Genomic DNA, 12005 nt, shown 5'->3' with positions numbered 1-12005 from the left:
CAATAATGGGTGGATAAGAAATCAGATTTTATATAATTTATTATTATGTAGTGAAGTTTTATTTGAATAACTATATAGAATATACGTATATGAGAAGAGATTTTTATAATGTATTAATTATTATGTTCTTACGCTTAGAGTTTAAATGTGTTATTATTTGAATTTTTTCTTATTTGTCTAGGTTGCATATATAATATATATATATGTTGGAAAGGATATGGACCAATGGACTATTCACGGACAACAGACAGGCTTAAACCATATAAGAATGTGCAGCATTGAAAGGATTTTGAGGAACCTGTGCGAATTATTTCGGAAGTTTATTTGGTAAGTTTATTATTTTGATAAGTTAATTAATGAATTAAAGGTTTTATTTAATTATATCATATATTTAAAAAAATATATATTATATATATATATATATATAATATATGTATTCATGTATAATATTATGTACCTTTAGTATTTTAATACATTATCTTTTAAATTTTTATTAATAACTGCATATGTATTTATACTAATAATGAGGGTGACAAGTCTGTCCGAGCTTGTTTCGCGGTTTAATTCTTATTAATTTTTACATATGGCATTACGTATAGCGCTGTCTCTCTCACTCGCGCGTACTACTACCTATTGAGGTCTCGTGTATAAATTTCGATAGATGCAGTCGGTTAATTATATATTTGAGGAGGCATATTTGTGGTTTGTTATTGAAATATATTTCTAAGGAATTTTATTAATAAATATATTTTTATTTTTCCGTATAGCGTTTTCGTTAGGTGATGAAAATATTGGGACACCCGGTGGACAACCAAGTGGAGGCTATGTTTATAGGGTGACTTATTATTCTGCATGCAGCAAAGAGTTACGTATAAAATTTTATTCATAATAATTTCTTGACATTTCTTTATTATTTAGTTATTGTTTAGTAGTTATTATTTAATTTAATATATTTATTGTTGAAATTTAATGTATTAATATTTGATTTATTATACTTCTTTTACTATTTGATTTCTTTTACTCCTATATAATTATATACATTTATAAAATATTAAACCTGTTTAATATAGTAATTTTGATCAATCAAACTTTTATAGATTTTGTATAGATTGATTTTTTAGTACATTTTTGTTAAGTTAATTTTTCATACGGCCAAATATTATTTGATTATTATTTTCAGTTGCTGGGACTTGGAATTCTTGCTACTTATTTATAACAAGCTGTCTTACGTTATTAGGGAGAGGCTAAATAATATATATATATATAGGATCATAAAAAGTGTGTAAGTATGTATTATATTTTGAATGGTTTATCTAATAATTTCTATAGTAGATTTTCTTATACATTTATTATATTTTTCAGGTATCAAGACTCTGAGGAAAATCACTTCCTGATAGTGAACATATACATATATTTACGGGAACTCAACTAGGACCAAAAAATTAAAATAATCTAGGATTTTTAAAGGAAATTCTTGCTTGATTAATTATATTTTATTTATTAATTATTTTATATTTTATTAATTATATTTTATTAATTTTATTAAGAAATGTTTAGATCATTAATTTCTGAAAGAAGCTCGTTACTTTATAAAAGATTATTATTTGGTGATTATTGGCCATTTACATTTTGTAATTAAATAGTCAAAGTTAAATGTTATTCAATAATAATTAGAGTTTTATACAGACATATTTGGCCAATGGTATTAATGTACAATAAAGATTTATTATAACGCTTAGAAAAATATTTATTCAAGGAAAATTTATTAATTTTGTTTCTCTTGAATATAAAAAATATTTATATATATTGTTAATTATTTTATTACGGATTATAATTACTGATTTTTAAAGCGTATTGTTTTAGTAACAATTATTATTCATGGGTATTAATTTTTGTTTGACTTGGCACATTTATTTATTGTTTCATATTCTTATATGTACATAGAATGTTAACTTTATAACTTTCCTTTTGTTATTGATGATTCTTTATAAATTTTCGTATTAATATTTTATGTGGCTCACTTTCGGAGCATTTGTTAGCATTTTTACTGTAGATATTTATTACAAAATATTAATTAATTATTTGATTTTCAGGTTTCAAAATTTATAATCGCTGCATCTCTTTTATGACAACCGAACATACTGTTTATTAAAAAGATACGCATGGGCTCAAAATCATTTATTAATAGAATTTAGGTGAGTATCGTTTGATAAAATATTTTGATTTATGCCTTTTCCTTTGTAGTAAGCGCATATACACGCATAGGGATATCTTTTTTTGGTTATATGTGATAACTGAATAATATGAATATTGAGTGAATATCTATATATATTGGTTACATATAGTATAAAGTGGATTTATAGTGATTATATATAATTACAAGTAAAGATTATATAAGATACGAAATTCTTTATACTATTCTTCGAAACAAATTATATTTTATTCGTTAAGAATTATTTAAATCATTTTCTTTTTAAAAGAAGCTTGTTATTTTACAAAGGATTGTTATTTAGTCGTTACTGGTCATCTGTTTTTACGTTTTAATTTTATAATTAAATAATCAAAGTAAATATATTTATTATTTGATAATAATTAAACTTTTATATATATATATATGTGTTTTTCATTGTTTATTGATTTATGTCTTTATTTGTCTAAATACTAATTAGTTATATTATTTTCAGGTTTCGGGATTTATGGCTATGGAAATTTTCCCATGCCAAATTTACCAGAAGAATGTGAAGGAACGCAGAAGAGGCTATAAGCCAGTCACCGACGAATTTGTTCGCATACCGATTCATACGAAGTCTTGTTGCAAGTGTTTTTGACGGTTACATTATTTAGAGTGATTTGCTGAGAGTTTTTCTTGATAATAAAATTTCGAATAAATTTCTTTTCTTAGTAAAGTTAATTATTAAGATAAATATCATTATATACGACCAGTACCAGTACTGCTAATTCATTGTAATATCTTTCTGGCTATATACCACATCAATCAATGTATTGTATTAATATGAGATTATGGCGAATATATATATAAATATATATATATATATATATAGTATTTTGCTATTGATTTATGAAATTTCATAAGCGATTTTAAGGTGATTGTATGCTTTTGCAGCTTTATTAAAATTGCATAAATAATAATTATATATATATTGAAATTCTTTTACGATTATTATAAATGACTGTTTCAAAGAGCCTATTACTTTTTCTTGATTGATAGATGTGTATAAGTCCAGCTTTCGGTTAGTACTGGTGGTTACTAGTATTTTGACTACATGAGAACTGATTATTATTGAATTGATGTATATATATATTGATTATATATAATATTATGACGCAAATATATAGTAATTATATATAGTATCGCGCAAAGATTATATAGGATGAGAGAATATGTAGGGATCATATTTTTATAAATAAGATTTTAAATTTTTCGTTGCGGGACGTAACACATTCCATTAAAGATCCCTCATCAAGACTATGGAAATGGAGAACTAAAATATCAGAATATCAATATGAAATACGCTACAAAAAGGGAACCTTGAATCATAACGCTGATGCCTTATCTAGGAACCCACCCGTTAACATGGCTATTCCATTATTCCTCATCGATGAAGAGGAATACTCATCTGATGAATCAATATTTTCATATAGACCTCAAAGACCGCAGGGAATATCTAACACACCCGAAGGTCAGAATGCAAGATCTAATCAGGAAGACCTGGGAATCCATCAAAAATTCGCTGAGATCTCGGCTCCCACAGAACGCCAACCAACAGAAAATTATCAAAATCATTCCACCGAACGAGAAGATGATGACAATGGAGTTACCATTGAGGAAGTCTCGGATTCCGAAGAAGACTCCGATTATACGGAGATATTAGACTCTGATGTCGTACCTCACCAACAACAACCCCCTGAACCTCCACCATGGAGTCGTGCTCAAATACGGGAAGTCAGAGATAATCTACTGAAACAAAAGGACAACCATGTAATATTCATTTATCTAAACGGAACACCTTATGATAACGGGGCAAAGCTATATCATGAAGCTGAATTACTTCCCAAATACGAGGGACTAACCTACGAAAGAGCCAGAGTATGTACCGTGAAAACCAACACGTTAATCGCTCTTCCTATTAAACAAAACAATCGTACTCTCATTGAAGCGCAAACTCTAAAAAATTGCCTGCGTTCTCTCGTAGATGTAATTCACGAACTCGACCTTTCTTCGATAAGTCTCAGCAAGACCGAACGCTTCGACGATTTACCATGGTCATATATATTCAACCAAATTAAAAGATACCTGCAAGAATTACCGGTTAATATAACCATATGCTTAAATTTAATCCAGACACCCGAACTCGAAAAACGTCAATCTTTAATTCTAGAAAATCACGCCTCAGCCCACGGCGGACATAAAGGCGTAACTAAGACCTATAATCGGATCAGAACACGCTATTGCTGGAAAACAATGAAGAAAGACATTCAGGATTTTATCCGAACCTGCCGAGAATGTCAATTAAAGAAATTAACAAGAGTAAAAACTAAGCAACCCATGGTCATTACCGACACGCCTGGGATGGCCTTTGATAAAGTCTCTTTGGACATTATGGGACCTCTGCCCATCACGAAGAACAATCATCAATACATACTAACCATGCAAGATTTATTAACGAAATATTCTGTTGCCTCACCGTTACAAGAAGCCACTTCTTTAACAATAGCTGATACTTTCACAAAAGACTTTATTTGTATATATGGAGCACCGCGCGCCATATTAACGGATCAAGGAACTAACTTTTTGTCAGCATTAATGCGACAATTAACGAAAAGATTTAATATACAACATTTTAAAACTACAGCTTATCATCCTCAATCAAATGGATCACTAGAACGTTCACATCATGTGTTAACAGAATATTTAAAGACACAAATAGATAGAGAAGATAACTGGGATAAATATATTAGACTAGCAATGTTCTCATACAACACCAGCGTGCACGAAGGCACCAAATATTCACCTTATGAACTGGTTTTTGGGCGAATAGCTCGATTACCTTCCGCGCATCCTATTATCGAAGAAAATATTGAACCTACTTATCACGAATATATTACGAATCTATTTAATAAAATAAGAGATCTACAAATCCAAGCTCAGCTAAATCTTATACGTGCCAAGGAAAAGAGCAAGACATACTATGATCGCCGTCTAAATCCGCAACAACTCCAAATAGGAATGGCCGTGTTTTTATTAAAAGAACCGCGAAAGGGAAAGTTCGCCGACCAATACACAGGACCACATGAAGTACTCGAATTATTACCCCCTAGTAATATTAAACTTAGAGTTGGAAACCAAAATCGTATCGTTCACATAGATAAAATAAAAAAGTCCCACTGTCAGCCAGGATGAAATAATAATTTAAATAATTCTGTTACAGATGCTCTGGCATAAGCAGCCAGTCCAGCCCAGACCGGATTCATCGCTCCTGTATCAAGTAAAACAGTCGTTCCTATTCGCTCACTGTGCACACGTAGTAGGAGCCATCTGCTTGAATGACGACACTAATTTGTGCAGCAACTGTTACTCTCGGATTCGTACACAAATCATCCAAAGCCAGTATCGACGTCTTAGGAGACATTTCTTCATAAACAGTCACGTCGCTAGAGACGAATGCTGCTCTATCTGTGGTACTACAGTAATAAAGACTAGATCCATAGACAATTGCATCTCGTGTATCCTAACTGCGAGTGAATTATTACGTCTCCTCGATAGCACTTCGACTCATGTCGACGATTTTAAATATCCTTTAGTTCTTAATGTATATGATAGAACCCCTATGTCATAAGGCATGTCTTTTATTAACACGGTATGCTGTATTAAAATTAGAGGATACCGTGATCCTATTCTGAATATCTACTTCTGTGAACTTTGTTATCAAGGTGTACAATCTTCTTCACTAAGATCTCAACTTCCTCTATTATCTTCTCATTTCTTTTCTCTGGGACCACACCACGTTGAACCCCACTGTATCAACTGTCGTCGAACTCTTACTACTCTGAGACCTTTGCATGAGTGCTCTATCTGTATTAGGAATATCATTGAACTTTTATTTATACTACCTCTGTGTAATAATGCTTAATAATGTCTCAAACACCCCCCAATGCTGTGTGTATTAAATTACATGGGTATCTTCACTTGCACAACCATAGCCACTATTGTTGCGCCTGCTATTGTATGCTGCATACTACTTGTAACTCTCGATTTTTTCTCCCAGTGGATTCTCACATTATATCTGTTGCCCCACATCCCTACAGAACTATCTGCTCATATTGTCAGCGACCCATAACCATAATAAGGCCTTTAGCTAATTGTTCTGTCTGCACACGAAACATTGCCGAAATATTTAGAGCCACTAATTCTTCCAATCTTGCTATTAGTGAGAATGAAAGCCCAAATTAAAACCTTTTAAATTAAAATGCAACCTATTGAGTACGCTGATACCTTATCCCATGTAATACACGAAGAATTTAACGGATATATTTCTTCAAGACATAATCTGTATTACTGCGTCTCGTGCAAATCACAAGCAGACCATGAACTTTACTATATAAATTACCATAGTATATCTGAATCCTTCCCCGACATCACGGTGTCTAAATGTTGCATATGTGCTCGCAATGTGTCTAGTGTAACTCCTATAATAGATTGTAGGAGATGTTTCTTATACTATTTGGAAGGAGAACGTATACGAGAATCTCGCAGAATATCTGATTAAATGGATTTCCTGCCAAATGTAATACCCGAAGAAGACCTAGACACATTGTCCCACTTGTTACATGTCGAATTAGAAGGATATATCTGCTCCCATAATGATCGGTATTACTGTCGTTCATGTGAAATGTTCGAAACTAGAGAACTTCAGCCCATAATATACCACATTGTTACATATTTTCCCCCAGCTTCTTTGTATGGCTTTAGATGTCATATGTGTAATTTATTACTATCTCTCATAACTCCCCTGTCGGACTGCAGGAGATGTTTTCTATATTATTTACAAGGAGAACAAGCTCAAGAATTTCGATTAAACAAGAATTGTTGATTAAACCATAATGAGCAACGTAAATAATACACCTTGCAATCACGACATCCATAACTTGTTACAATACTTCCCAAATATCTGCAAAGCAGAATGTAAAAAAATAATATTCTATAAGAAACACACTAAGAAGAACCATAACCCGGTTCGTATATGTTGTGCATGTTGCAAAATTCGTCAATTTCGAGTTAAACCTGACCTGATAGTATGCCACTGGGTAACTTCCGGTGAAATAAATTTCTCTAAATGTGAATATTGTCTAGCTCCTCTAGATACCACTCGCTCTATCTTTCAATGTTCTGAATGCATATTTTCCTACTTTGAAAGGGCAATATATGAGAGGAACCATGGAAGAAACATAAATAATCTAACTGCTTTTGCTTTTTGCAGGACTCACCAACAAGGGGTATACGCTTAAAAAAAGAAAAAAAAAGGGGAGAAAAAAATGTGTCCGCCATTAAAAACCAAAACATCCATCCATCCGCTTTTAAAGGATTCATTTTTTAATAGTTTTCGCGTAAACTGTGTCATTATATTAACTCACGATATTCTAAGTGACTCAAACTCTTACCTTATCTGTACAAATTGCTATAACCCCACAATTTATAACAGAGTTCTTACAAGATACTCTCATACATTCCAATATGGCTCAGTGCCCTTGCAAAAATGTCGTATTTGCGGTCAAAATTGTTATAAAAGCCGACCAATTATCAAATGTATGAAATGTGTTAAGGCTTATTACCAATTTTCCTCATTTATAAAGAAAAAGGAAGAAAATACTTACAAACAGTTAGTCGGTATATCAGTAGACTCTTCCACATTAAGAATAGAATATGGACGGGCCGAAATAAGGATTGATCCAAATGACCCGGAAGTCTTGGAAGAAATAATTTCTTCTTAAATATCAGTCCTTGTTTTGCTACCTAAAATATATAAAAATTATTGTAATATAATCAGTACATACTTATTCAGATGCCTCATTTATTGTATCTCTAGTTAGCACAGGCATCCACAAATTATAACCATTAATTATAGTTACACACATATATATATATACGTGCATAGTAATAATAACAAATATATATATATATATAAAGGAAAAGAAACAAAAAAAGGGGAATTATAATAAATAGATATACATAAAACATAATACCATATAATTACGAACAATATATATATATATATATATATATATATATATATATTAAAAACAATGCTATAAAGATACCTATTATGTATTCAATTTTTAAATATAGAATTTTTTTTTTTTTGCATGGAAATATATACACTTATATATATATGTCTATACAATTATACTATAATCACAATATGCTAAGCGACAATTATTCACTATTAAATATCCATAAAATTGTATTGATCATTCAAGTAATCATATAACATAATATATATATATACTGCTACCACATATACTGAAATCATCATTATTTCAGACCACCATGACGCCTTTAGTCCTAATAACCTTCTTATGCGAAACCGCTGCTCTTATCGGATTCGATTGCGGAGGACAACACCTCAATATCACCGCTGTCTCTTTACTTGATGTTGGCGAATGTGACTTGAACATACGAAAACCCAATACCACCGATGTTCATATTCAACTATTGCAATTGTCCGACTACAGCTATACGGAAGTCATACAATGTAAAGTGGAAATATCCAGGAATATATACCATTGCGGCATGCATTCACATATCTCTGCTGTTCACAATGGAAGAGCCGATTATGTACACGAGACTGGATACACCCAATGTTTGAGAATGTTTCAAGACGGAACCATCAAACTCGGAGACAACAATCTTGTCGCCGGCATAAAAGCAAATCAGACGACCTATCGGAGTATCACTCTTGTAGGCCGTATACAAGTCGATGGATATTGCAAAGGAGCACAATACAATGATCCATATGGAACATGGGACGATGTAGTCGTCCAAGCAGCTGTAAAAATATCATTAAGATCTTCCTATGTTCCCATACAGTTAAACACTGGGAAGATCAAACTAAAGTCTGGAACTATATGTGATCTCATTGACAGCTTCTGCCTAGACGCTGACGATGGGCATACTTATTGGAAACCAATACCCACTACTACTTGTAATTTCCAACAATACGATGTTCTTTACGAAGGACCTGCAAATAAAATTTCCGAAGATCACTCTGATGTCCACGCTCCAGTCATCTACAGCCTAGTAACACAAGAAATCACCTTCGCTTTAATGAAAACTACAGAATTGCCTCTATGCGGATACACTCTCTTACGCACCGAGCATCCGAAATTATTTATCCTGGAAGCAAAACCAGGAAATACCTTCGCTAATCGAGGAATCATCCCAGTCAACAATCTTGACATCTTTACATACATGAACTCCAAGTTCGTGTATATAGAAAAACACGTCAAACAACAGATGACTTCTCTTTACAATAATGTCATCTTGCAAAAATGCGAACTAGAAAGACAAGTGATTACCAATGCCTTGTCTTTCGCTACACTCCAACCAGATGAATTTGCCTATCGATTAATGAAAGGACCAGGATATATGGCTGTTACCACAGGAGAAGCTGTACAAGTAGTCAAATGTATCCCTGTTGAAGTAATGGTCAGAAAAACGGAGGAATGTTATGCTGAACTTCCTGTCACGGTGCGCAATCATTCTCTCTTTCTTACCCCCAAGTCAAGAATCATCACCAAAATCGGTAACGAAAGAGAATGCAGTGTAGAACTTCCTACGCTGTACAGAATCGAGGATACATGGGTCCAACTCACCCCTAGTATTCAGGTTAGACAGCTACCACCTCAACAGCTAAAACCTATGGCTGCTCTAACCTGGAGATACCTCACTCCGGGATCCTTAGCTACCAGTGGAATCTACTCCGAAAAGGACATAGAAAAGCTAAGAAATCATATTATGTTCCCAGCCGAAAAGCCAGCTTTACTCAATGCCGTTGCTAGAGGACTAACTGGCCACTCCATGAACACCGAAGGAATCTCAGTATATAATTTGCTGGATGAAAATTCTCTAAATAAAATTGTCGAAAGCACCGCCTCACGGATCTGGAAAGGATTCATAAACTTTGGATCAGCCACAGCAGGACTTGTCGGAATCTTCATGATCATCCGCTTAGTCAAGCTTGTTATCGACACCGTCATCCATGGATACGCTCTCCATACTGTATATGGTTGCAGCCTTCATTTAATCGGAGCCCTGTGGAGCTCTCTTGCAAACTTGCTACTCCATCTGGCACGAGAATCTTCTAAGAAATCTGGAGATGATAACCGAGACGATCAATCACCTGGCAGGGGAACGAACCTTCAAACCTCCAACATCGATCCCACTGCGCCTCCGGAAGTAGTCACTCAACAACTTCCTCCAGCCAAACCTCCAAGGACGATGAGACCTTGCCACGAGGAAAACGCCAAGAACGTAAATATGCCTACATCATATACAAACTTAAGAGACCGCTTAAACACTTTAAATGAAGATATCTAATCTCCCTAGACCAAAATCCTCCGAAAACAAGTGGATTTTGTTCTTATTAGGGGGGAGGTGTTACGTCCCGCAACAAAAATTTTAAATATTACTTTGTAGTATAACATCAAGAATTTATCATCTTATATAATTTTTAAATATTACACATATTCACTATAAATTCATATCACTATATATATATTATATATAATTTGCCGATATTCATATTATCTAGTTATCCTATATAACTAAAAACCTAGTAAACTACCAGTGCTAACCGAATAGCTGGATTTACAGAAATATGTTAATCGAATAAAATTAATATATTTCAACTTTATTCAGGAAAGAAATAGATTTGAAATCGTGTTATTAAAATTATTTTGAATAATGCAAACTGTGTTAAAAGCGTTCGCGACAAAATTCATATAAATCATTATATGAAAGTTAGCAGAAAATTTATCATTTCAAATATCTATTAATATATATATATGTAACCAAAAATCTAGGAAAATATACTATATTACACCTGCAGTAATCATGCATGCAAAATAATTATACATTTTAAATTAATTACAGAAAAGTGAACATAACTGTTATATAAAACACTATAATAATTAATTCCTTTAGTCAAAAAGAAGACAATTTAAAATTCTATTTTTAAATTCAAGCAATTTATATTGTTAGAGCAAAAATATCGTAACGGAAAATACGTTCATATAAGTACCTATACTTACTACACTGTAAAATCCCATAAAATTCCCTTTACAATAATATACAGAAATATTTATGGACCAATCAAGCACCTCATAAAACATAACCCTTCTCCTGGAAATTATAAAATAATGTTAGAAACAATTTATTTAAAGACTAAGTAAAAACACTTTTAATTATAAAATAATACTTACCAAAAATCTTTTAACGATTGATCTTATCGCCCTATACGGATCACTTCGATGGACGATGTAACTGGACTGCCGTAAGTGGGATGCGGCTATTGCAAATTTTGAAACCTGGGAGAAATATAATTAAATTAATATTTGGATGAATCGAGACATAACCTGTTGGCAAAAATGCCAACAAATATCCTGAAAGCAAGTCTAAACAGAAGGAATATTAATATAAGAGATTAATAAAAAATTATCAATAATAAAAGAAAATTTATAAAACTAATTTTGTGCTCCAAAACAGTGTAAAAACATTTTGTAAAAATTACATTATCTAATTAGAACCAACATATCATAAGTATCTGCAAACGATGAAATTCATTTGTACAAGAGAAAAGTAACTGAAAGAATTTGTTGCTCGTTTTAAACTATTAAAAATCGACACTTTGTCGGCACAAAGCTTAAAATACTATATATATATATATTCACTATTAGAAAGTAATTTTTCTCAGAGTCTTGATATCTGA

At 32.3% G+C, this 12005-nt stretch overlaps 1 protein-coding gene across 1 annotated transcript; it reads left to right on the top strand.

Annotated features, from left to right (window-relative positions):
- The first annotated feature begins 8566 nt into the window (after positions 1-8566).
- On the top strand, positions 8567-10615 carry LOC145960047 (uncharacterized). The gene has a single exon (XM_083079318.1). It carries the CDS (start codon positions 8567-8569, stop codon positions 10613-10615), a length of 2049 nt encoding a protein of 682 aa, XP_082935444.1.
- The last annotated feature ends 1390 nt before the right edge of the window (positions 10616-12005 follow it).

This window comes from Camponotus vicinus, unplaced genomic scaffold, assembly GCF_025532165.1.
Source record: "Camponotus vicinus isolate PSW18456_S1 unplaced genomic scaffold, iyCamVici1.0 SCAF_10, whole genome shotgun sequence".
Lineage (NCBI taxonomy): Eukaryota > Metazoa > Arthropoda > Insecta > Hymenoptera > Formicidae > Camponotus > Camponotus vicinus.
This window is presented reverse-complemented; position numbering and strand designations above follow the sequence as displayed.